Here is a 27662-nt window from a genome sequence, read left to right as displayed (position 1 = left end):
ATGTATTTCTCCCACTTCGAAACTGCAGCCCTGATTATGTAGCCTGACAACTATGCATTTCATTTTAAGTTTGACTATTCTAATTTTAAAAGACTGTAACCTCCTCTTACTTCATGAATATATGTATTCTTGCAGAGCCTACCTTCATTTTTGTTGCATCTTCCCACCTTTTCTGAACGGACAGCATGCCTTTTTAAATGAGCTGTTCTTGTTAAATTTCTTCTAGCTAAACACAAATATGTACCTACGTTTGTAATTATGTCCTCATTCAATGTGGAAGATCACTTATGGAAAGGTTTATAACCTACAGCCATAACACTTGAGAATTTGCACTATATATTCCACTACAAGATTAGTGCAATCCATATACTTTTTATTTTTGTGGAACTGTGGATTCTATCTTGCTGTTCTTCATCCCTCCTACCCACCAATAAAAGATAGTTTTCACACACCTTGCCATTCTAAGCCGCTTTTTACCTCAGCTGATGTCCACACCATCGTAGAACTTCAGGACCGGTTGGGATGGCTGCTTTCCGGAGCATTTATCAATTCACTGGTTGGCTAGCAGACGATGTTACTGGAGTAGTTTAGCCAAAGCCTCTTACTGAATATTAAGTGTCTACAGTGATCCTATCCTCCCCATTGGTCTACAGAACTCAAACACAAACCCACTCCTAAACACAGGAGCAGAGTGCGCTGTATTGGACCTATACTCCCATAGGGATACATAACCGGCCTTTGTCACAGACTGCTGTTCCAGACAATGCGGAAAGGCTAAAGATGGCAGCTCTCCACACTTGACTGAAGAAAGCAGGATTTGGGAAACATGAGGACAAGACAAGGAATCTGAACCCACTCTCTCCCACATCCCTTTGACACACCAAAGGATAAGACAAAAGCACCTCTTACCCCCAACCCGCACCAAAGAGTAATCAGCTGCCCTAATTGAGTCCCACAATTCCCTGGTCCCAAAGACAGCTGCTCCTTGGCTCACAGGCAGAGATCAAGACGAGTCTCCGGTTTTCACTAATTTAGAAAGAACTTACCCACTCATCCTTAGCCTTGAAGTTGAGCTGCCTTTTGTACTGAAAAAATGTATGTTTCAAAGAACCTGAATTTGCAACATTTGAGGGCATAACATACATAAATAACTCTTCCCCCATTCCGAACTGGGCTTTAAATTGAATAGGAAAATCAAAATAGAAAGGAGTGCTCAATGTCACAGTGCATGAATATCTGTGGCTCACAGCATAACCACTCCACAGTGGCCACAAGGCAACTACAGAGGAAATACTGGAGAGGGCACCAATTGGGTTTTTAAATGGTAGTCACAGCAAATTCTTAAATGCTTGTGAAAATGAAGACTGCACAATTCAAGCAGTCCTCCATTTGAAAAAGAATGCTTGCAGAGATGTGCAGCATCTCAATTTTAGGATGGATTGGCGGGGAGAGAATACTTTTCTTCCCCCAAGATGTGTTTATACAAAAGTTAAATTATGTACAGATTCAGTGATGCCCTAAATTTCAAGTTTAAAATGACACTGCTACTCAGCCTTTTCATCAGAAATTGGTCCCCTAATATCCTTGCATAATATGGATACCAGTAATGGGGAAAACCATGTGGAAGGAAATTTCCAACATAGTGTCAAATCTATCCAGTACAGTACAGCTTTATGGAGCTGCTCATTTTAGCTGAGTACATTCAGAAAACTCAACACAAAGAAAACCATCACTATTGGGGTCTTATGGAGCTCAAATTTAATGTTTTCTAGGTCAGCAAATACACAACTAAAAACCTGCTGACTCAAAAATCAAGCCACAGTGTAACCTCCACTAAGGAGCTCCTCTACATCTTACATGATCATTTTAAAAGTCTACTCAAGTCTTGCAGTACGTAATTTTGTTGAACCAAAAATTGAAGGCCCATCTCTTCTACAGAGCTACTGAATCTGTTGATTCTTGGGTGGCCACTTAAAATGGGTTTCACTGTATCCCTCATGTTTTAGTCCTCACCTAGTGCTTGTTTGCTTGTTCTCAGCCTTTAAAAAAAAAAATCAGCCATATAAAAATAAACATGTTATATAGTAGTGAAGCTTTAAAAGCTATTGTAACATTTAGCCACAACATTTTAGCTGCCATTTCCAGATGGCTATAGAGGATAGATATTAAATCTAACATTAGCAAGATTTTCTTATTTGACCCAGTATTGTCTTTTATGCAGATCCCCGACAGTTAAAAATTTAGGTCACGCAACCATAAAGCGTGGGAAGGACTACCATATTATACTTCATTACACAAACCCACTTCAGAGGCACCACTTTTTGTTACAGGAGCCTCTTAATCTACCATTAGGAATTTAAAAGTAAAACCTACATAAGAAATTTAGCTTTCCCTTTCTCACCAAATTGTATTTTTAATATTAAAAATCAGATCCTGCATAAAGAGATCAAGTCCCCAAAAAAGTGCCCTGATCTTGCAGATTAAGATGTGCTTGGGTTTGTTTGAATATCAAGTATAGACATCCTAAAAATACTGTGTGCCCATGGCTGATGTGAAGAAAGGTAGTGCACAATACCCGTATCACCTCTGGTCTTTGGGAGTAAGCACCACATTTAATTGGGCTTTCTGTGCCCATTCCTGGAAATATACTTAAGGGATGTTTTTTGATATATGGCCAAAACCAGAAATTAACAATTAACTTCCTGATGAGAAGAAGAGAATATTTTATGGACTCTCCCCCTAGGCCACTAGTTTACTCTAAGTCTTACCTGTTTTCCTGACTGAACTAAATTTGATTTTAATTCTTTTGGTGGCAGTTCCTGGCCTGCCCATTACCAGGAAAGGGCTCTGCACTGGGAAAACATGGCCCACAGTGCAGTTAATGGATGAAAGTGTAAAACATTCATAGTTCTGTTCAAGAACCAAGTATGTTAAGTTACTATACACGAGGATTTTGAATGCATGCATTATAACTCAGTAGCAAGTTACAAGGGGAGTGTTAAATAGATCCTAAAATTATGTGAAAAGCCTGCCTAGAACCTTAAAAGAAAATCTTGCCATAGTCAAGCAGCTGTGTATTCCTTATGCAAAATAATGAATTACACCTTTCAAAGATGAACCATATTGGGTTTTTTAAAAAGGTCATTCCACGGGGATACAGTTCTTTGTCTTTCCTAAGCAGATCATTGTACATCTGATCATATGTTGTTTTGAAATCATAAACATTCGGCTTGTCTGGTGCTGGTCCTGGCAGTTTCACATGAGTCCCTGTTCCAAAGGATCGAACAATGAATCCTCGTTTGCTGAAAGACACAAAAAGGGGTTTATAATTAGATCGTACAGACTTAAAACCTACATGGCTAGGTGCTGAACAGCAATGCATTGGACTTGAAAAAAAAAATCCTTAGAGACTTATCAAAATTGAATCCAACCTTCTAAGCACATTTAAGTCTTGGCTAAGTCTTGGTGCATAATACAAACTTAATTTTAAAAAGTATAGGGTATTTGTTGCAAAAAAAGTGGCAGCCAGAAAGTGTGACATTGCGGGTAGTGTCTCCTTTGCCTGATATAATCACAACAAAATAAATTGGATTTTTTCCTTCAATCTCAAACTTTCCATCACCTTCTAGCAAAACTGCAATCACAAGGGTTTTGCTTAACTGTTTCTCTAATATCCTTATGCCAAGAGTTGTCTGTTCAACTGTTGAAATGGAAAGTTTGCAAAGAACCACCACAAACTATTACATAGCTGAAGACTATTTCCTGCTCTCTCCCAAATTGTGCATTGATTCACATGCAACCCTAATATGTAGCATAAACACACTGAGACAGAAGAGGGATAAGCTTTATTGAGGAGCACAGAAACCATCAAAGACAGACATGGTTAATAAACCTTTATTTTCAAAAATTCTGCACCTACTAACCAACCCTTAGAATAATCTCCCCATCTGCATGTCCCAAGGAAGATAAAATTAAAGTTTCAAAAGTTAAAAAGTATCTTTGTCTTCCTGATATTAGCAGTGCAAGCTACAAGTGTTAGAGGGACCCAAAATTTGGTATGGTGTATTGGTACAAATCATGACTACGCTAGGTGTTCGCACTTAAGCAAAACTGTAGATGAAAAAACCCAGTAAGTGCAGAAAAGGCCTTAGCTAAAAAAAAAAAAAAGACTATCGCCAATACAGCTGACAATGTGTAACTAGCCTTCCAAAATGGCAAAAACACTCCATTTTTGACCAACCCCAAATCAATATTTATGGAAGAAGCAATAATGACAATGCTCCTGCAGATTTCAACTACAGCTGTACACCGAAAACACTGACGCTATCTAAGCCACCATGATGGATTTTTTAATTGTTACATTGTATCCATAATGGATGTACAAAGTCAAAGTTGCCCCCCATTTCCCATCCTTTAAACAAAGATTGGGTTAAATGGAGAGCAATAACTGACATCTTAGAAGAGGCCTTCAAGCGGAATTTGTAAAGCTATAAAGGCCCCTTTCACAATGTTTATTAAATAACTGCTAAATATATCTGCACCCATACAGTATCCTCTCCGACTACCCAAGGTAATGCATGAAATCCAGTGTGCTACTTTTGACAGCTAAGCAGGAGCTTCCCCTTCAGCTTGAGTTACTGATTTTGGCACTGAAGCTAGATCTCCATTTCAAACTCCAGCAGGAGTAAAAAACAGATAGCAGCTCCTGAGTTTGGCACCAGTCCTTGATTTGATGCCAGCACATTCCATCATGGTGAGTCAGTTGCAGCATACTGTATGAACGCTATGTACTGGATAGCCATCAGGACTAAACAGCGGCACAGACGAGGTATTGATTTAGATTAGTCGCAAAAGGAACAGATGAGAAATTTATATCAGCCTAAAATTTACCAAAATATTAGCGCACCTGTAGGTCCTATTTCCCACGATACTGTATCTTTGAACATGTAATCTTATACCAGAACAAACTTCTGTACACAACCCCTCTCTCACACAACTGAGACCGAAGGTGGGGGAGGGAGGTTTGAGCTAGATTGTCTGGACAATATGGGAGATAAGTTCCATGAAAACTGGCAACCTGGAGAGAGTTAAATCACTGAATTTACATTCAGTGAGCCTACGGTGAATTTCATAGGGGTGGGAGGACAGGACTGAAGAGATTTCACAGAAATGAGCAAATTAGTGTTGCTGCTGAATTTAAAGGGTCCTTACCACAGAAATTGGTTCTACTCTGACACAGGATGCACTGGCCTTGATTCCTGGATTATGTATATACACTAGCGTACAATAAGACGACCAGGTTTCTCCCTCTTCCATCCAATCAGAAAGCAAAAGTTATCCAAAAAACCATAACGCCAAGATCCAATTAAATTTTAACTTGAAGTATCTTCCCCTACCAAAAGCTATAATTGCATCACTGTATCTATACCCTTTTAAGGACAAAAGCTTCAAAGGGATAGCCGAGATAGTCTGTAACAGGAAAAACTTAAACAAGTAGTCTAGTAGCACCTTAAAGACTAACAAAACAGGCTGATTATCAGAAAATTCTCCCTGACAGCAAGAACTATTATGGAATACGCTGCCGAAGAAAATGATGGAAGCACCCCTGCATGAACATTTAAATCTACTTAGTGGAATATGAGAAAATGTGCTGTAGATAACAATGCTGAATTGGCAGGGAGCTCGACAAACTTTCACTCCTAACCTTTGATTCGGTCCATCCGTTATCCGGACTCCCCTTTTGGCCCACAGGCCACTCAAAAAGACTTTACCACACCTACCATTACCAGAACTTCAAAGCACCAGAAGAAACACTGGTATCTATGTCCACCATGCCCGTGCGATTTTTGGCAAACGATACTACAGGGCTACCCAGCAATGCTGCGTAAAAATAAAAGAACTCAGACAAATGTATCAAAAGACAAGAGGCAAATAGTTGGTCCAGGTCAGAGCAGCAGACATGCCACTTCTATGAGCAGCTGCATGGGATTCTAGTGGGGATCCAACCACTGCCTCGAAATCGTTTGTGAATACCTTCCAAGAAACCCCTCAAGCAGACTCAGGCAACAAGGGTAACATTGTAGATGAGGAGAATGCTCAGCAGGCAAGTAGAACATCTGATCTCACTGACGGACAGGTCCTTTTTCTAACTTTGGACCCAATCCTGTCCCCAGACCTATTGTTGCCAGATCCTGATGGCAGGGCAGGCATCACCAGTGAGTTCACATTTGTAATTACACTATAGTGATTAAATGTAATTGGGTTTTATCTCTGCTGGGCCCTGAGCAACGGAGATACAGTGGCATCTACCTACACAGTGACAGCGTCCCAGAAAAGTTTGTTAACCTGTCCTCCCTGTACATCTCTACAAAGCTCTCATTGAGATACTTTCTGAGAAGGATTGCAGAGTTTCTGGGGAGGGCTGCCTTATTTCATGGTAGGACGCCTTAACTTACTGTTTGCTTGGCATCTGGCATCACTGCAGGAGCAAGGCTGGCAGCTGAAGCCAATGCATGCCAGGAGCTGGCTTATATGGGGCACACTGGCTCTCAGTCCCATTCGGGAGCCAGCTGTGCTGCAGGCTCTGCAATATAAGCCTTATACTACAGAGCTTACAGTGCAGGACAACAGTCAGCTCCCTGGAGTGGGGCCAAGAGCCAGCACACCCTGGCAGAACAGAAGAATGTACTGGAACTGATAAGCTGATGCTTATTGGTTAAACTCTTATATTGCTACTAACTATGCCTGCAACTTCCTTTCTATTGAGTTATGTCCGTGTTCCCTATTTGTGTTCTTAAAAAAAAAAAATCTGAATTCAGAAAAGGGTCTTTATTCATTGTGCCAACTGCATTTGAGGAGGGTCTGATTAATTTACAAAGCAGTACCTATACAAAAGGGGGAAAGCTGGTAACAAGTAACACACAACTGTGTGTTCATTGTCCAGTCATTCATGAAATTGGTTTTCAAAGCCTCTGAGGCACAGTGCACCTCGATGTGCTCTTACTGCCCTGCTATTTGCCTAGCAACCAATCTGCCTCGACGTCCCATCCTGCCAGAAACTTCCTCCCATACTTTCACAGATATTATGCAACACACAGCAAGCAGCAGCAACAGGAATGTTGCTTTCGCTGAGGTCTACCTAATCAGTATACTTCATCAGCATTCTTTTAAACAGCTAAAGGTACATTCCACCATCCTTTGGCACTTGCTCAACCTATAGTTAAATTGCTCCTTACTGCTGCCTAGGGCTGTGAACAGGTAACCAGTTACTCAGTAGGTATCAACCATTACTTGGTAAGCATCACTTGTTATGGGTAACTGTTACCCAGGAGCAACCATCTAAGGCTGCTGGCTCCCAGTCCATGAGGGGTAGGAGTTGGCAGCCTCACAGAGGCTCACAGGCTGGAAGTCAGCAGCCCAGAACAGGGTGAGAAGCAGCTGGACTGGAGCAGCCCCTGTCCGCAGTGCAGGAGCCACGCCAGCCCTCCTAGAGCCCCCCTTAATCAGTTAACTGGTTAAACTTAATGTTTATCTGGTTAATTACTTAAAACGGGATTTTATATCCCTACTGCTGTCCAGGCTGCCTGTGTATGGCCTCATAAGTTAAGGAAGCAATGGGTCATCTGGGTCTCAAATGGCAATTTTCCAGTCTGGGAACAAAGTTCTGTCTTGCAGCTTTTGGAAGAGACTGGATGCTTTCGGAAAAGACTGAACAGTCCACAGTCAGTGAAACGGCCCTGCAACACCATAGAGAAGTAAGTACTCTTTGTGGTTTATGTATTCTTTGGCAAGGCAGTCTGGTGCCAAAATATGGATATGCATTCCATCTATCACCCCACCCCAGTTAGGGAATCCCATCACGGTAAAGCCATCCATTATGTCCCGCACATTTCCCATAGTCACTATCCTTCCTAGCAGAAGGGTATCGGTAGCTTTGGCTACTGGGATCACAACAGCCCCCCTGTAGATTTACCCACTCTGAACTGATTTGCGATTGATCAGTAGCAGTCTGGCATCGCAAACTTCCACAGGGTTATTGCCACTTGCTTCTTAACAGTCAGAGTGGGTCTCATTCATGCATTGCTGTGCTTCAGAGCAGAGGAAAGCAATTCTCCAAGTTCAATGAAAGTGGTCTTGCACATGTGAAAGTTTTGCAGCTACTGGTCATTGTCCCATAGCTGCATAACCATGAGGTCCCACCAGAATCAGCATTCCACTGCATCAACATGCCCAGCTGCTGCCAGTATACGCCAATTGCTCCACTGAAGGGATCCTGCACATCTGCGTGAATGGCCTCCTCACATTCTTCATTGCGCAGGCAGCTCCTGGCTAGGCTCTGCACAAAGTGTTTACAATGTTTGCCACAGTTTGGAGATGAGCAGGATCTATACTTGCTACGGTGTCTGAATAGATAACCAGGGGGAGGGGGGAAGAGAAAGGGTGTGAAACAATTGTTTGCCATTGCTTTCAAGCAGTGATGGAGAAAGGAGATAAGTGCATCATAGGAGATTGATGACATGCACCCAAAATCACCTGCAACAATGTTTTTATCCCATCAGTAATTGGATGCCTGATCCAGAATTCAAACATGCAGCAGGAACTGTGGAATGGCTACCAACAGTGCACAGCTGTTAAGAGTTGACATTAGCCATGGTAGAAGGAATGTACTCTGTCAACATCTTTAGTCCAGACATGCACTCTTACTTTATAAAATCAGATGCTAAATGTCGACTTCAATAAATTCGACCTTATCTTATAGTGTAGACATACCCCAAACAGTTTTAGTACTAGCTACCTTACCTACTAAGTAAGAAAGCAAAAGTACATTATGGATAAAGATGGAGGCACGGACAACCAAACAAAAGCCATCCATTAATTTAGCTGCAAAGACTCTTCTGTTTTTGTCAGTTTTATTTCACGCCATTTGCCTCATCCTACTCACCAACGAAAGGTGGTTATCTAACCAGGAAAAAAAAATGTGCTACAAGACACAAAGGTTTGCAGAATATGGGTTCTAACATAACTGACAGCTTCTCTTATGTTTGGTTCTCGCTTGTTTTAAGGAAAGTCCCTCTACAGCAGCTTTCAGGACACCTACTTGAAACGCACCTAGCAAACTCAGTATCTAATTAAGCAAGTGAGCAGTAAATAAGAGATCTTACTTTCTTAGAGACTCACCCACCACTTGAACCAAATCACAGATCTTCTGAATGTTTCCATTTTAAAAACTTCTCCAAATAAATTGATAAATATGCAAAGCTTAACCACCCCAAAGGCTCCCCAAAATGTCTGAATTTACTGTTTAAATTCTCACACATGCACTTTTCAAGAGATGGCTATGCAATTTCAGCAGTCAATCGGCTGTGCAGTGATAAGGACTATTTTATAGTTTCCTCCTTTCATTGAAGTCAAACCATGCTGTATTACAGATACAAATGCAGAACATTCAGCTGTTACAGATCAGACATCTGAAAGCGTAAGGGAGGAGTAGTATCAGAAACAATAGTACTCAATATTTTAAAACAGAATGTTAGTTTATTTTAAGTAAGTCTGAGAATTATGAAAACCATTTTTGTACCAGATACTGAAGAGGGTGTGCATTATTTAAATTTGATAGAAGTATAAACTTTGAATAGTTTAGGCAAAGTTTTTAAAACAGATTGAAAGTTAAACAACAAACTGAGTCATATGGCTGCTTCACTGGTTTGTGGCCAAAAGTCATATAAACCAGATATGTTTTGATTTTGCAGATATCAGTTTAATAAAGAGTAAGAGGTTCTGAAGGCCATACAAATATCAACTGCAGGGTACTATCTGATGTCTGTTCCCGAGGCCATTAACGTAAAGGGGGTTTGGCAGGCGCGCACAGTTGATATTTGTAGAGTTAAGATTATGAGCAGATTCATAATCTGTAGTTACAAATATTATACCACCTGTATCAAGATCTATCGCATCTACTATGGGGTGGGAAACCTTTTTTTGAGCTGGGGACCACTGACCCACAGGAAAAAAAAGTTAGGGGCCACACACCAATGAGAAGCAAAGAACTAACCCACCCCTCAAGTGAAGGGAAAAATAAGAGACACCCTCTCAGGCTCCAGCCCTGGGAGGAGAGGATAGAAACTCAGGGCTTACCCCAGGCCGAATGAACACTTCCGGGGACCAGGGGCTAGCAGATTTTGTGGAGCTGGGCCAAAAATGAGGGATTCAATGTGTAGAAGTGGGCTGGGGTGGTGGTGGTACAGGCTCTGGGAGGGAGGAAGGGTGCAGATGTGGGCTGGCTGGGGGTGCAGGTTCTGTGCTGGAGAAGGAAGAGGGCGGAGCACCTACCTGGTACAGCTCTGAGTGGGAGGATGGGTGCAATAGCTCAATGTAGTCTTGAGCTTGCAGGCACGGCCCCCCACCACTCCCAGTCGTTGCGATTCTTGGCCAGTGGGAGCAATATGGGTGGAGCCTGCAAGCAAACTAGGGACAAAGCTTCCCCGCATTGCTATTCCCAGACCCATTTCTTCTCCCCCTACCCCACCTGCTGAGGCTATTTATTAATAATATATGAATAAAATACCTAAGTGACACAAACATCTTTGGCCCCGACAAACTGCCCAGCATACATTAAAAACAAAAAAAAAACCCTGTAACAATAACAATCATCAAGAACTTGTCCATTAGACTGCCAGAGATCAAAAGGTGTGAGGAATCTGAGCAAAGCGGTGTCTAAGAGTTAAAAGCATCTAAGCTTTCTAATTCTGATGTGATTTCTGGAAAGGCATTTCAAGCATCTGGCATGCTTTTTAAAGACCCAGAATTACAATTATCAACAAGAGAAAAGACTGAAGTTAGAGGCCTGAACCCCAGATCAGATGTTAACATGTATTTGACTACTTGATTTTCAGCACCTCAATTCCTTCCTCTCCAAGTGTCAAATTGCAAAACACTACAATACAGGTATTTAATTCTGAGTGTCCATTAACATCCTATTCCTAGGGGCTGAGTTCTTCGTTCTGTTGTATTACTCCAAAAACCTTCTTGGCACAGACTGTGAAGGATCAAGCTTTGTCCTAAACTCCAATGTGCTGCCACACTCCCACCAACAGAGTCTGTATTTGTCTTACCCCATTTTCTATTCTGTATTTCCATTTTTGCACTGTCCTATATTTTTACCCCCGTCCAATAACTCTAAGTGTACCTTTTTTTTTTCCTGTGCACAGTGAAGACAGGAACTATAAGGAACTAAGGTGATCCTGGTTAGTTTCAATGGGATGGATAGAAGTAGAAAAAAAGTACCTGATTTCCCACATTGGAGAGGACTCATTTTTTAAAGATCCCCCAAACCTTGCCATTTTAGCAGAGGCTAATTCCTCTGCTACTCATGCCAATGCCATTTCCCAGAATTATTACAGTTTCATTCCACTGCTTCTAGTGGGCAAGAGGTACAGTAAGAGAACCATGACAGATGGAAATTTTAATGACTAAATTCAAACTGAACTGTTTTCTGTATTCAAACTAATGTACCCCAGATCTGTTTTAACTTATTTCAACTGTATCAATATATTTCTACATGCAGAATCCCAAAAAGGCAGTGTTGTGGAGGAACTGAAACCAATCTCCCTTCATTCTTGCATGAATGTTCAATTTTTATACTGTTGTCTAGCATTCAAAATAGGGATGCAAGCAATTAGTCAACTAGCCAAGAAGCAAAAGCTTATGAGAGTTAACTATTTGCTCCTCCCCCACTTCCACCTCAATCAGAGGCAGCAAGAGGGAGCAATAGGAGCTAGTGGGGGTGAGACGGGGGAGCTTGCTTCCGCAGGGAGCAAGGGAGGCAGGTGATAGTGGGACCAGATGTGAGCCAGGAATCAGCTGATTCCTGGCTTGTGCCTGGTCCCAGACCCTACACTTCTGCTTTTTAAATGTATTAGGAGCAGGTAGGCTAATACATTTAAAAGTGAGAAGCAAGGCAGGAGGGGGGGTGGGGGAATCTGGTGCTGCGCGCCAGCCTTTTAAATGTATTAAGAGCTGATAGGGATGTAAACTTTAATCAACTAATCGACCGGGGGGGGGGAGGGGGAGAGAGGGAAGAGACACATGCAGTGGAGTTAGCTCCCAACTCTAATTCAAATACATTTTCTCATACTTCAAAATAATTGAGATGTAGTTATGAGCAATAAAAAAACTGACCTGAAGTAAATGCCAGATTTACACCAACTTTCATTCCTGCAGCTATAACCACTAATAAGAAGTTTTAAAGTCCACAAAGACAAGTTATCACCTATGAGAACCCTTCAGATAAAAAAAAATCCTTCCATTAAATAAGGCTAATTTATAAATTCTGTACACTACAGGACGTACTATGGTATCAGGAATGACTGAATTGTGTGAATTAGACATTCGGTATCAGTGGAAACGTACAGGTTTATAAAATGGAGCTCCCTCACCCCCTTTCTTCTTTCCTCCACCCATATGCAGCTGAAATACAAACATCACTTCATCAAATAGTAGGATTTTACAATACAGCTTTTCCATAAAAGATAATGGCATAAGAGAAGATTTTAGCACCTTACCCTTTTCTGGGGGATGCCATGAAGCAGGCTGGGGTTGGAAGGTCTGGGCGGGGGGGGGGGGGGGGGAGGAAGAGAGAAGTAGGGTGCAAGAGCAGGTTGGGTTCCTGGCACAGCTCCCATGTTGGGTGGGTGGAAAGGGGGTAGTGGTGCAGGTGGTTCCATCTGCCTGTGCCCATGGCAGCACATCATTAATCCTGGCCAATGGGATTAATGGGGTAGAACCTGCAAGTAGCACAGGGACAGAGCAGATGGTAGGCTAAAGAAAAAGCAAGGAGCAGGGAGAAACACCACACAGATCTACTCCCACCCCTTTGCCAGGCAAAGCCCATGGGCTGGATCAAGGCAAGCCACAGGCCATATTTGGGCCCATGGTCCGTAGATTCCGTACCCCTGCTTTACAGAAAAGGATAATTTATACAATCTTGCAGTAACATGGTAAGAGTAAGATTATTTATAAAATATGGGGACTATTAAGATAATTCAAAGTATGCCATCTACAGCAAACTAGCAAATCTCGTATCAGTGTTGATGATTTAGCATTAGGAATTTGCAGTAAAGTTCCAAATGTGGTAATTATGTAAATAATTTTCATTCATGCTAAGTTATGAGCCTAGATAGGAAACTACAGCCAAAACGTAGTTTAACAATTTTATACATAGGCCCCGATTCACACATGCCCAGCTTTAAGCACAGAGATATAGTTTCTGTGAAATTAGGGGGACTAATCATATGCTTACAGTTAGGCATGAAGTTAAGTACATTGCTCAATTGGGGCCACAGCACTTTCCACCCAAAGCATCTCAAAGCACTGAATACAACTTGCTACTTCTAGGAACATACCAGTTATTTAATAGCTGGCAGCAGTACTGATTAATCACTAACACTTGAAAAGATACAGCAGTCCTTATAATTTTAGGTGCTAGAGATACCTAAAGCAGAAGAAAAAGAACTTTGGTCCCAGTCCGGTGCTCTCTGTAAGCTGAGCACTTGGGCAACCACCCTGCAGAGTTGTGAGTGCCATGCTACTGATTAGCAGAGTACCCAAAGCTAGCAGAGTGCCCACAGCTGGCAGCAAGTGTTTCTACTGGTGATGCACAGCCACACATGCCTCGATGCACATAACACAATTTATTCCACATATGCATGGAAAACGACAGAGGGAACATTGATTCAAGCAGATACATTACTATTCTGGAATCTTATATAGCTTGTGCTCTAAAAAAGGAATCCCGCTTAATCTTAAACTCAAAATGCTTCTGAGAGTCCGCTCCCAAATGGCCAACACTGAACATAAAATAAAGAGGTGTAAAATAACTGCTTTGTTGCAACTGAATGCCAACAACATGGTTTAGGGGGAAAAGTAAAAGCTCAGTGCCTGAACAAGTTTAACACACACACACTCTTAAAATGACTAGGAACAGCATTTCCTTAAATAACTTTTTCCAGTTCAATCTGAAGTTGGATCCCAGTAAGTCAGCATACACTTTACTATTAAAAATTCCATTTGCTAGATAAAAAAGGGCATTTTTTTTAAAGTATTGCTGGCTGATTTCTGACACTGAAATCTTCAGAAAGTGGACAACTTAATTTCAATATTCATCTTTTTAAATATATGGCTGTCAAATAAGTACACTTCTGTTAACATAAAAATGTAATCATGCTGGTATTTGCTCATTCTTGCTGGTTTCAAGCTATAGTTTAACACACATTTGGAAACTAAATGGGAACTATTTGACAAAAGTAAATCCTTCATTTAGTTTTGTTGCTGATTACCAATTAAGCAGTGTCATAGAAACTTTTACTGAAGCTTGTTGTAATTTGTACTTGTTTGAATGTGTGTTCCTTATGTGGTTACACCTCCAATATTACATACTTCGTGGTTTAAGACTACTGAAGTTTGTAATAAGCTTTCAACTCTCATTCTAGTCACACAATTAACATACTTCACATCACATTTATTCTCAACACAACTTCCTAAAAAATAAACTTGTATGAAATTTTACACAAATCCTCACTCAAAAGCTGCAAAATTCTGAATAAACCACAAGTCAGCTATAAATACAGAAATCCTATTTTAAGAGAGATCGAGTTGGTGTTACATTAGCCAGAAAATGCAACAGATTAACTGTGTAAACATAGTAGGCATAGAAACTCTACACTAAGTTCAGAAGTAAATTTCTTTTTAGGAAGGTATTTTCAAGGCACTACTGAATATATAATTACATAAAAATTGGAAAAGATGTACTGATAATAGGAAATCCTTGTATCTGCAATTAGTGACAGAAAATGATAATTTCAATCAGATAAATCATTCATACTCAAATTAAAGAATTGGGCTAATGCTGACAGCCTCTAAATATCATCTTGCAAATTTATTCCAATTCCTTTAATCCAGTTTCCATTGCAATTCCCTGCAAACTTAATTTACAATTTTGGGCAATGCACCGTACAAGTCTATTCAGATCTGCTCATTGTCCTGTCTTGTGTTACCTTCAAGGTATATGTTATTTCCCTAGGTCTCAATGGAAAATGGACTTTCCCATACTTTTGAACCTGCCAGTGATTCTCCTAATTTGACCACCACATAGGCAGAGCATATTGTTGGCCCAGAAACAGACACTAGGTTCAGTAAATGAATTTATAACTCTCAAGTGAAGACCAAAGAACATTTGGACTGTGACGCTTGTATAAATTTGCAATAAAATAACTGCAATTGCTATAGCTCCTATATTATGCCTACATACTAGAAACTTCAGGCTGCCTTTTACTCCCCTTCACTGGCTTATACCTTCATTCATTCCTATTGTTAGCATATACAAACATATAGTCAAACTGCCATGCTGAGATTATATGATTTACAAAATGGTTTCAGTAATGAATTAACCCTGCTGTCCTGAAGACTGTAGCTGTAAAATACAACTTTGTTTATTTACATAATTTTTTTTTTTTTGGCAATGATTCCATCTTAAATGTGTTTTCATAAAAGGAAATATAAGTTTGAAACATTTCAGTGCAGAGGTTCTATGTCTGCTTTATATATCTTAATCTATTGCAGTTTCACATACTATCACCAAACTCAAGGGACAGCTGATATTTCATTATATTTTTATTAAAAAAGTTAGAGGATTCAGAACCATGATGAAACTTTTTTACTGCTACCTTCATCCTCTCTCCCATTCCCTTCTACCATTGCTAGACTCCATTGTTTTACTCAAAGTACTTGCAGGAAATGTTATTTTACAAGTTCATGTGACTCCAGTCCTAACTGGGGCTTTTAAGAACTGCTTCTATACAAAGTTACATCACAAATGGCTCAGTTTCTTAAACTAGAAGAAATACATGTTCATTAGGAGTCTCCACTAACAAGTTTTAAGTCAAAGTTATTCTTCTCTCTTCCCTAAATGGCTACTGTTCTTGAACAACCTTAAATCAGTTAAGGAATGGCAAACTGACCCCAAAGATCTTGACTTCATTAGTGTATTGTAGATTTTTGTATTTTATTCTCCTGATCCGAAAGTGTAAAGGTAAGCATAATATAGGAGAATGTTATTACATACATATATGCAAAGGAACCATCATCCACTGTGCAAATTCCCATAGCTAAACTAGTTTTATGTAGTATTACCGCATAAAATATTATGCAAGAGAACAATGTGTCATGGTGTAGTGTATGCCAAGTGAAAACCATAATTTCAACACAGGATAAGTCAGGTGTGGCTGAGGATGGTTACAGAATGGTATCTGGTGTGGCAACTTTTGAGACTCAATCATTTTTTATTTAATCAATATCGTTCTAGGGTTGTGTATGGTTTTATATTTCAACATGCTACATATGTGGAGTATGGCTTTTGTATCAGTGCTGTGGTTTTAAGAAGTTTAAATTTAGTTGCAGTAAGAAATAGATAAAGGACTATGTCAGAACATTGGGAAAGCCACTCAAAAACCAGACATTAATGTTTGATGTTGGAGTACATTTGCATCCATAGAGAATAAAGAATACAGAAGACATAGACAGCTGTCCCTATAAAGCATAAGCAGGGCTCGATGATGGCAGCGAAAACCACTCACTAGCCCCGCACTGCGCATGCGCGAGACCCGCACAGTGCATGCACGAACCACCGGTGAACGGGGCGACCGGCTGTAATCTACTCGCCACGGGCAAGGAGATAAACGGATTTTTCGAGCCCTGAGCATAAGTGATACTGACATTCTGTACAGCTCTGTGCTGAGAAAGTCTTAGCTAAGTTTCCAAACTAAGTCTTATATCCCACCCTATATGGAATCCACTATGCTTGAATTTTATAACGGTCAAAGGTATTTGAGAAATCTATAAACCAAGATGCATCTTTAAGTTTTAACCCCTCCCATTAAATAAAGAGACAGGATGGGAGCTTACAGCAGAAGCAGAATTTAAAATAAAATGTGATCAATTTGGAATCATCCCAAATCATGAGGTTTCTATATGCAAGAGCATGATTTACTGGGGAGACAGAGGAAAAATATACCAGAAAAATGGTTTTATCTGGAACTGGCATTTCTGAGTCCAGATTTTAGCCAAGGGTAAGATTTCAATTTTATATCAAACCTGTATGAAACAATGATAATTTCAAACTTTTTAAAAAATAAAGCATAAGAGCCTATTACAATAAATATAGTGTCAAAACTCACATAAATCTTGTATTAAGATTAACAAAATATATGTTTTTAAATTCTATAGTGCTTAATACCAAAGTGTATACTCAATAAGTCAAATACATTTCATCTGGATGAGCACTGATTAGAGGAACATGTAATGTTTTTTAGAAATGCAGACAGAGTAAACTCTTTTGTTTGGACATTTTTTGAGGAACATTCAACTAAGGATTTATTAAATACAGTGTATTGATCAAGCAGATGAGTAAATTTAAGACTATGGCAGTAGTGACAAATGTTTCATCCACAAACTAAAGGACTAGAATAAATAACATTGTCAAAGTGAGAAGATTAACAAACAAAAAAAATCTAATTTTTAAATAAAATCTGTACTCATTTTAGAAGACACTGTAAAGCCTATGAGTGAATACTGAAATTTGCAATAAGTATAAACAATATTTAATATGAATTTTAGTAAAATTTCCTCAACACTAAGAAAAGACCCTTAATAGGGTTAACTGTATTCTTTGTTTTTCAGTGCAAATATTTTAAAATAAACTGCAAACAGAATGAACTTCTACAATCCTTCAGAGCACCACATTTCAGGAAACTAAAGTATTTTTATACTTGTCTCATATATCAGTGCTCGCTGTTTCAAAAGGACAGTATCCTGCATTATAAAACTTAATTTTGTATTTTATATTGCATTTTATAAAGTTTCTATATGCCTCTATGCTAATTTAATATTTCAATAAAAGTTTTGTTCAATTTAAAGATTCCCCATGTTATTTGCCACAATATTTAGTTGCAGTGAGCTTTGGTAAAACATGTACTGTAGGGTACAATTCCCCATTATCAAGATAGACTAGATCAGGGTTTCCCAACCTATGGGTCGGGACCCAAATATGGGTCGCCATTACATTTCAAAAGAGTCACCAAGTGTCTCCGTCTCCCCTCCCCCCCATTTTTGAATTGTCTTGGGTCACCAAGTCTTCCTGAATTGTCAAAATGGGTCCCCGTCTGGAAAAGGTTGGGAACCGCTGGACTAGATGATCAAGTGAGCATTTTCTACATCTGACTTAGGAGCCTAAAAACCACAAATTGAAGTTCATTAGAAAAATGGATATTTTCCATTGTCCACATTAGTAATGTGTAAAAAGCAAAACAGCACAAATGAATATCAGAATGGCCATCTTGAATCAAACCAATGGTTCATCTAGACCAGTATCCCATTTTCCAACAGCGGCCAATATCAGTTGCTTGAGGGAATGAACAGAAGAGGGCAATTATCGAGTGGTCCACCCTTGTCGTCCAGTCCCAGCTTCTGGCCGTTGAAGTTTAGGGACACCCAGAGCATGGGGTTGCATCCCTGACCATGCTGGCTAATAGTCATCGAAGGCACTATCCACTGGGAAATGATCTAATTCTTTTTTGAACCCAGTTACCCTTTTGGCCTTCAAGATATCACACAAGTTCCATGGGTTGACTGTGCATTGTGTGAAGTAACACTTTCTTACATTTGTTTAAAAGTTGCTGTCTATTAATTTCATTGGATGCCCACAGGATATGTTATGTGAAGCGGTAACTAATTACTTCCCTATTCATCTTCACCACACTATTTGTGATTTTACAGACTTCTACCATACCCACCTTAGTTATCTCTTTTTCTAAACTAATCAGTCCTAGCCTTTATAATTTCTCCTCACATGGAAGCTGTCTATACCTATTACCATGGTTGTTGCCCTTCTCTGTAGTTTTTCCAATTCTGACTTTTTTTGAGATGTGAAACCAGAACTGAATGCAGTATTCAAAGCATGGCATTATGATATTTTCTGTCTCACTATCCATCCCTTTCCTAATTGTTCCTAATATTTGGTTAGCTTTTTCGATTGCTGCTACACATTGGGCCAGAGTATTCAGACAACTATCCATGATGACTTCAAGATCTTTCTCGAATGATAAGCTAATTTGTACATCATCATTTGTAGGTACAACTGGAATTATATTTTCCAACATGCATTACTTTGCACTTATCAACACTGAATTTCATCTGCCATTTTGGAAATGGAAATAGTAAATGATTTTCATAATTGAGAGCTGATTTAATATTAGTATAAGATTTTTTTATCCAGACTGTAGACATTTAATACTAATTTTAAATGGGTTGTTAACTAGTAACTTGTATTGTTTAAAACCTAAGTTTCGTGCTAGCAAGCTAAAAAGCTTCTTTACAAGATCTAAGACCAAAAGAAACTTTTTTTTTCAATCCCAACAGAACTTGCAGCATTGGGAACCTGAAAGTGAAAGTGACTTCATCCGTTTCTCTTGTAGGAGCTGAGAGAAATACAAAGAGCAAAAAAAACAGCAAAATGTGAAAAGTACATTGCATCTTTTAAATTCCTTCACTTTTAATAACGTATATCATTTAGCAACAGAAAATGCAGTGATTGTTTACAACAGGACGCTTACGATATTATTGTCTCAGTAACTCTCGCAATGAGTTTGAATATTACTAACAGGCTATGTTGCCTCGCACCAAGATGGCTGCCACAACAGCGATATTTTACTGTTCACGTGCCATTTGTACTTTAAAAACCGTGTTAAATCTTTATTCCTAATCTGTCCGTTCACGTGATTCAAGAGAGACGTAGGGTACGTCCTTGTGCTAAATACGGGAGAGTCAACACCACACTTTCTGGCTAATCACTTCCCCCCGCTCTGAACTCAGTGAAGAGTTGATACTTGCACCAGCGACTATGCGAGCGGCCATATTCTCCAAGGGGAAGGGAGCGGAGCGGTCGGTGCAGGTCTCCTCTAGCCCGCCGGTTTGGCTGGAGCCTGGGGACGGCGCTGGGTGCGCACGGATCAGCTGCGAGGAAGGCGGCGGTTGGGGCTCGTGGGTTCATGCTCCGCCGGAGCCCGGGCGTCAACCCCGCACGGCCAGAGGGGCGGCCTCAGCCCGGGTGTTTCTAGCCGGGAGCGGGCCTGGACTCCTGCGCAAGGAGGTGGAGGGCGGTTCTCGGGCACCCACCCAGCCCGGGACTGGGGGGTGGGGTGGGGATGATCTCGAGGAAGAAGCCGACCCCCCCCCCACCACCAGCTCAACGCGGGGGCGGGCCCCGCTGGAGACCGGGGTCACCCTCCCCCCCCCCCGACTCCCGCGCGGGGCCAGGCCCAGGGAGAAGCGGGCGGAGCTCGGCTCTGGAGCGCACGAGGCCGGGCGGATTTTACGCCCCCGGTGGCTCCCGGTTGGGGGCTCAGCGGAGAGCGGGCGGGCCCCGCCGCAGACCTGGCAGCCCCTGTGGGCGCGAAGGGGCGGGCGGGGAGGGGTGGCGGCCAGGCCCCGGTTACCTAAGGATGTTGTGCGCCTCCATGCTGCGGTTCTGGTTGCTGGAGCACACCACGGCCACCCGGAGCGGCGAGGAGGGCATGGCGGGGCGGGGAAGAGGCCCAGCTCCCCTCCGCCGCTAGCGTGGCTCCCGGTCCCAGCCGTCCGGCTCCGGCTGCGGCTCACATAAAATGGCGGCCAGAGCGCAACGACGGGCGGTGCCGAGACGTGTCACCAGGGGCAGCGTCGACCTGCTTCCCCCTAACCATAGAGGCCGCGCGAGAGCGGAGGCCTCCGCATACCATCGAGAGGAGGCCCGGATGAGAGAGCGCCGCCCCCAGGGAGGTCCGCCAGCCGTAGGCGTGCAGCCAGAGGACCGGCCAGCACGCGTCATAGGCAAGGGGGCGGGGACAGACAGAGACTTCATGCGCGAGCGGAAGCAAAATACAGGACTATGTAGCACTTTAAAGACTAACAAGATGGTTTATTAGATGATGAGCTTTCATGGGCCAGACCCACTTCCTCAGATCAAATAATGGAAGAAAATAGTCACAACCATATATACCAAAGGATACAATTAAAAAATGAACACACATGAAAAGGACAAATCACATTGCAGAACAGGAGGGGGATGCGGGAGGTGGGGAGGAGAGGGGGAAGGAAAGTGTCTGTGAATTGATGATATTAGAGGTGGGGAGAGTGGGATGTTTGTGAGTTAATGGTATTAGAGGTGATAATTGGGGAAACTATCTTGGTAATGGGTGAGATAGTTCAAATGTTTGTTGAGTCCTTTTTGGAAAGTGTCGAATTTTAACATGAATGACAGTTCAGAGGATTCCCTTTCAAGTGCAGATGTAAAAGGTCTTTGTAGCAGAATGCAGGTGGTCAAGTCATTGAGAGAGTGTCCTTTCTGGTTAAAATGGCAAGAAACTATTTTCTCTTTGTGATCTTGTCTGATATCTGTTTTGTGGGCATTAATCCTTTGGCGAAGTGTCTGAGATGTTTGTCCAATGTACATAGCAGACGGACACTTTTGGCACATGATAGCGTAGATTATATTTCTGGATGCGCAGGAATGTGTGTTCTTGATCTTATAACTCACTTGGTTAGGTCCAATAATGGTATCAGCAGAATGAATATGTGGACAAAGCTGGCAACGGGGTTTGTTGCAAGGGAAGGTACCAGGGTTGGTATTAGTGTGGTATGTCCTGTGGTGGCTGGTAAGAATCATCTTGAGATTAGGTGGTTGTCTATAGGAGACTATGGGTCTGTCTCCCAGAGCCTCTTTGAGTATGGTATCCTGTTCCAATATAGGCTGTAGTTTATTGATAATGTGTTGGACAGGTTTAAGTTGGGGGTTGTAGGTGATGACAAGTGGTGTTCTATTGTTGGTTTTCTTGGGTCTGTCTTGAAGTAGATGGTTTCTAGGTATTCGTCTGGCTCTTTCAATTTGCTTTTTTATTTCTCTGGGTGGGTAGTTGAGATTTATAAATGCTTGGTAGAGATCCTGAAGCTTCTGGTCTCTGTCAATGGGATTAGAGCAGATGCGGTTGTATCGAAGGGCTTGGCTATAGACAATGGATCGTGTGGTGTGTTAATCCTTTGGCGAAGTGTCTGAGATGTTTGTCCAATGTACAGTTTGTCCAATGTACAATTCGCGAGCGAATTGCCTTAAGGCTACGTGTTCGAATCCAACCCAAGGCGCTCAGGCATCAACTCTCGCTGAGGGCTTGGTCATGAAATGAGCTTGCTAGGTCTTAGACTAGTCCCTAAGTGACAGTGTCACCAGGGTTACTGAGCTGATTTCCTTACAGAAAAGGGGTCTGATTGGTCATTGCCCTGATTCTCACTGCCATTTACAGTTCTAATATAGAGGCATTGCATGCACATGATTACACAAGGGGCAGAGTGGGGAAAAGAGTTTCTCTCCTAGGGCAGGGGTGGGCAATAATTTTTTATGGGGAGCCACTTCAAGATTTTGGTAAGTGATCAAGGGCCACATGTTTCTATGTGCGATGTCTGGGATGGAGGTTGGGTACAGATGGGAGCTCAGGATGGGGGATTGGAGTGCAGGAGAGAGTGTAGTGTCTGAGGAAATTTGGGTTAAGGAAGGGGTTGTGACTGGGGCAGAGGATTGTGGTGCAGAACCCATAACTTGGGGCAGGGTGTTGGGGGGCAGGGCCCAGGATGGGGTACCACTGCAGGAAAAGATTCTGGACTGGGGGAGGGGTGAAGGAGGCAGTGCAGGGCCTGGGAGGGAGTTGTGACCTGCGGGAGATGGGATGCAAAGGGTTTAGGTGACGACCTGGGGCAAGGGATTAGGGTGCAGGGTCAGGGAGGGGGTTTCAGTGCAGGAGAGGATTCTGGCCTGGGGGAGGAGCATAGGAGTGGGGGTGCAGGGTCAAGAGGGAGTTGTGACCTGGAAGAGATGGGGTGAAGAGGGTTTGGATGATGACCTAGGGTAGGGATTTGGGGTGCAGAAGGGGATGTAGTGCCAGATGCAGGCTCCGGCCAGGAGGCGCTTACCTAGGCAGCTCCCAGCCAGCAGCCTACTGGGCCCTTCAGGCAGGCTCCCTGCTTGCTGCAGCCCCAGGTTCTGAGCAGCTGGCTGCTCCAGGTGACTCTGCCACACACCAGTGCAGGGAGGCTTTGGGTGCTGCCCCAACCTCCAGCATAGTCTCCCCCCCCCCGCCCCCATCACTCAGTGCAGAAAGGCACAAGGAACAGCCAACCACTTTGATGGCCTGGGATGCTCCCTGCCTGAGGGTCCTGTCAGGGCAGGCTGCGTCAGCCAATGGGCTGTATCTTGCCTGCCCCTGTGCTAGAGTATCCTTATATTAGGCTATAGTTAACAACTAATATAATCAGGGCTCACCGTTCTGCTCGTGCGCAGATCGCCCGAACCCGGCTCTTCCGGGTTACAATTTACTTGCCACGGGCGAGTAGATTGTATTATTTGTCAAGCCCTGAATATAACTGATTCCAATATGATGACCACCTTATAAATACAACATAGAAACAAAGTGGGTGAGGTAATATCTTTTATTGGACCAACTTCTGTTGGTGAAAAAGATGAGCTGAGCTACACGGAGCTCTTTTTCTGGTCCTGTAGCTCTGTGCAACTCCACAGCATGTTTCTTTCACTGACAGCAGTTGATCCAATACAGGATATTACCTCACCCATCTGGTGTCTCTAATATCCTGGGACTAACACGGCTACAACACTGTAAAGATAATTTAATGCACTTCTTCACTTTTATTCAGTAACACCATCACGCCAGAGGAACAACGTTTCCTCCCACCCCAGTTATGTCTTCAATACAATTCTCAATGGTAGCTGGTCCAATTAAACCCTGACATAAGTTCAGTCCTCTGAAAAGCATTTTCTGTGCACAACAACCAATCCATATGTGTAGAAGTCCCAAACAGTGACCCACACTGGCATGAAGGTTGCCAGGTAAGTAATGAGAAGTTCTCTGTGCAGATGGACGCTTCCATCTGGCGGTGTTACGTTCCTCACATGCGTTGCATAAGCAAGCCTCCGCCTGCACTTACTTGATTTATACACATGCATTTTCTGAAACTACACTAAACTGTAAGGCCTAAGGTTTTAAACTGCAACTTGTGATCTTTGTCAAACTTTGTAATTTTTGTAACTCTCAGCCAACTAGCTTGTAACTTGCTCTAAACTGCATTCTTTCCTGAGTGTGCATGTGAGAGTTTTTGTGTTTGAAGAAGACTGGGAACAATGGCCACATGGTAATGAGTCATCACAGACTGCTGCTTTTGCTGGATAAAAGGAAGTCTGGGCATACTCCCTGATGATGAGGTGAATGAGTTACAGGAGCCATTCAGACACTATATAAAGAGAAGGAGCACATGTGGGACTCCCTCTTTCTTCCCCTGCTCCTGAGAAACTCCTCTCTACAGCTAGCGTCTCTCCTCCTGCCCAGCTTCCCCAGCCATGATGAGCAGACAGACCCACCAGGATCTACATGTCTTGGCTCCTTCTGCAACCCATATGCCTGTGTAAGTGTGTGAGTGCCCGAGGGCAGGAAGGAATGTATGTGAATGAATGGAGAGGTAGGGATGTGTGTTTGTGTGTGTAAGAGAGAGATAGCTCTGTATCTTCTTTAGTTTATACCTTTAGTGGCAGCTCTGTCTTCTTTGGTTTAACCTTGTAGTGCAAATAGTGGCGTGCTAATTCCTCAAACAAACCCATACTAGTGTAACCCTGGGTGCTCTCCAGTGAGAATATTTTTGGGGTAACAGAAGCGTCCATCCGCACAGAGCACTTCCCATCTGGCAGTGCTACACTCCTCACATGAACTCCTTTAAAAGGACTTGCTGTTCTGTCTCTTTCAACAGACTCTCAGTCACTGCAAGAGGAACAGGAGCAGCCCGAGGCCGGCTGCAGCAGCTGGCCCCCTAGGCGGGGTGGCGCAATCGGCATCTCTGCCTGCACGGCCATTAATGGCCGTGACATCATCACGGGGCACCGGGGCCAGCAGCGCCCTAAGCAGCTGCCTAGCTCGCCTAGGCTCACAGGCCGCCCCTGAAGAGGAACGATCCACCAGACAATACCATGTTGCCATACAGATGCTGGCAGAGATCTCCAACACACTTCGTAAATGCTGGTGGAACATTATGACATTCTGGAGCATTAGTGTCAATGCTGCATGAAAATAATTTCTGGTGCTCTGTCAAGGTGAAGGCCAATTCTGATGGCATTTCCATCAGGCAGTTTATAATCTCTCTAGGCCACTTCTGACTTCTTCTTAATCTCTTGAATTGGATCTAGAGGCGTATAGAGGAACTTCTCCTTGATGTCATTCACCATCTTGCTCTTGGCCCTGCTCATGAGAGAACGGCCACTTGTTGAAGGAGCCTCATGAGATATTCAGTGATATCCCTGCCTGCAACATCCAGCCTGGAGACAGTGTGAATTAAGCAGTGTCCCTCGTAGATGGGCACTGCATGGCTACCTGCCTCTCCATAGGTCATTACCATTCCAGTGGTATGAGCTGATGCATGCAATGCCAATGTCACCTGGACAGATAGATACAGACCTGGTTTCTTAAAATGCTCTTGTTATTTTTTCTTGTTTGTATAGAGAGGATTCAGAAAAGGCTCACACATTAGCACTGGCCTCTCACTGGTATCTATTCAAAGTTGTCTCCAGTGCCTCTATGTCATTCCAAGCACGGTGGGTGGAGGGAAATCGGGCGTGAGCCAGGAATCAGCTGATTCTTAACTCACACCCAGTCCCCGGCTATGCCTCTGCCTCCCCTGCCTCCCATAGAGATGGTGCTGGCAGGAGAAATAACTCAGTGGTTTGAGCCTTGGTCTGCTAAACCCAGGGTTGTGAGTTCAATCCTTAAGGGGGCCATTTAGGGATCTAGGGCAAATCTGTCAGGGATGGTACTTGGTCCTGCCAAGAGGGCATATGACTGGACTTGATGACCTCTCAAGGTCCCTTCCAGCTCTGTGAGATGGGTATATCTCTATATATTGGTGGGTTTTTAAACTGGCTTCCCCAGCACTGGCTCTTTTCCTTTCCCCCCCTCCCCAGCATGCTGATAGAAGCAGCAAGAGGGGGGAAGTCACTAGTTGACTATCCAATACACATGTGCTATGGGACAGTCAACTAATCACTTACATCCCTAATTTCAGCGGGAATCCCATCTGGACCTGCTGCCTTGTTGTTCTTCATCTGCTTGATGACATTGTATACCTCATACAAATTGCGAGGGTCTCTGAGCTCATCCCTAGAAGGTCATTAGGGGATTTGCTTATCTGCAATGGTGGAATTACAAGTCAATTAAGATCTTCAAAATGTTCTTTCCTGAGAAAATTAAGGGCTTCATTGTCCTTCAAGAAGCAGTTATTTAATGTGTCTTGAAATTTCAGCTCCGCATACCTTCTTGAGGTGACATGTTCCCAGTCAAGACGAGGATGGTAGAAATCCTCCATTATTGTTATTTTTTTTGCCCTCTCTAACCTCCCTGATCATTTCAAATTGTGTCACTGCCCTTCTGCTATATGCAAGGACTTTCTCTCCATAAAGCTTTTTTGATATTGTTGGATTCTTTCAAGGTCACTTCCTTTGACTCTCTGCTTTCTTTCACATAGAGACACTCTTCCACCCACACCACCTACTCTAGCATTCCTACGTATTTGTACCCACTGATTATCTTCAATTCACCAGTTTTTTGTGATGCCTATTATGTCAATATGCTCATTTAAGGCCAAGTATTCTATTCCACTATCATAGTAATTAGACTATTAGCATTTGTACATCATCGCTTGTGCATTTGCTTGGATTCACTTGCTTGCCTTCATGTGTGGTATTTAAATAGGACTCTTTTACATTTGACTATTCCTCACTAGCTTCCATTGTAATTTACCAGCTTCATTTTGATCCTTTTTAGTAGGCACTAGAGTTCTCCCTTTAATAAATGCATTCCTAAGGGATGTCTCCGCACAGGCCATGTGATCCTTCACATCTGTCAGCTTTCTACAGTCCCTTGCTTTAAAACAGTCCTTTACAACCTTTTCAATTTTACATGCCAGCTGTCTGGTTTCATTTTGAGTTAGGTGCAGCCTGTTTTTCCTGAACAGGCTCTTCCTGTCTCCAAAGGTTTCCCCAGTGAATCTGAACCCCTCCTATCTTTATGCTCTCCACCCAGAGTCTCCAATTCTGAGTCCAGATAGGTACTGAACCCCCTAAGATCACTCTTCTTGTCATAATTTACCTTATTTGCACACACATTTGTTGATTTGGCTTTTAATTAGCATGTACACTCCAAGAATAATAATAAGAAAGCCATTTCAAGCTTCATTAGAAACACAAGTGGGAGATAATCGGTATATGTCTTTGTCAAAAGGGCAACATTAGTGAAGGGGATTTGGGGGTAGATTTTCATAGTTAAACAGCACTTGAGCCTTAACTAAATCTACTCTTTTGCTTTTAAATTGTTTAGACAAGTATTTAAAACCCCTAAAAGAACACACACTTTTTTGAAGTGTTGGCTTGCACATTTTCAAGTTTGAAGGGACTCTCTTTCAGGCAACTCTTGATCTTTATAAGACCCAAACACATGAAAATAAATAGTTGATGACTCAGTGTATTGTCCAGTGAA

At 42.4% G+C, this 27662-nt stretch overlaps 1 protein-coding gene and 1 pseudogene across 1 annotated transcript in view; both read right to left on the bottom strand.

The window, feature by feature from the left end:
* Nucleotides 1–20794, bottom strand: part of SSU72 (SSU72 homolog, RNA polymerase II CTD phosphatase) — a 64925-nt gene extending 44131 nt beyond the window's left edge. The window contains exons 1-2 of the mRNA XM_075906504.2: nt 20544–20794; nt 3159–3302 (exon numbers count right to left, since the gene is read on the bottom strand). Of these exons, the coding sequence (XP_075762619.1) occupies nt 3159–3302; nt 20544–20623 (224 nt within the window). The 5' untranslated portion in view covers nt 20624–20794. The remainder of the gene's footprint in view (nt 1–3158; nt 3303–20543) is intronic.
* A 4268-nt stretch (nt 20795–25062) lies between these two features.
* On the bottom strand, nt 25063–26493 carry LOC142819453 (uncharacterized; annotated as a pseudogene).
* Nucleotides 26494–27662: the final 1169 nt, after the last annotated feature.

Source organism: Pelodiscus sinensis, chromosome 24 (assembly GCF_052426305.1).
Source record: "Pelodiscus sinensis isolate ZL-2025 chromosome 24, ASM5242630v1, whole genome shotgun sequence".
In the NCBI taxonomy this organism is placed as follows: domain Eukaryota; kingdom Metazoa; phylum Chordata; order Testudines; family Trionychidae; genus Pelodiscus; species Pelodiscus sinensis.
This window is presented reverse-complemented; position numbering and strand designations above follow the sequence as displayed.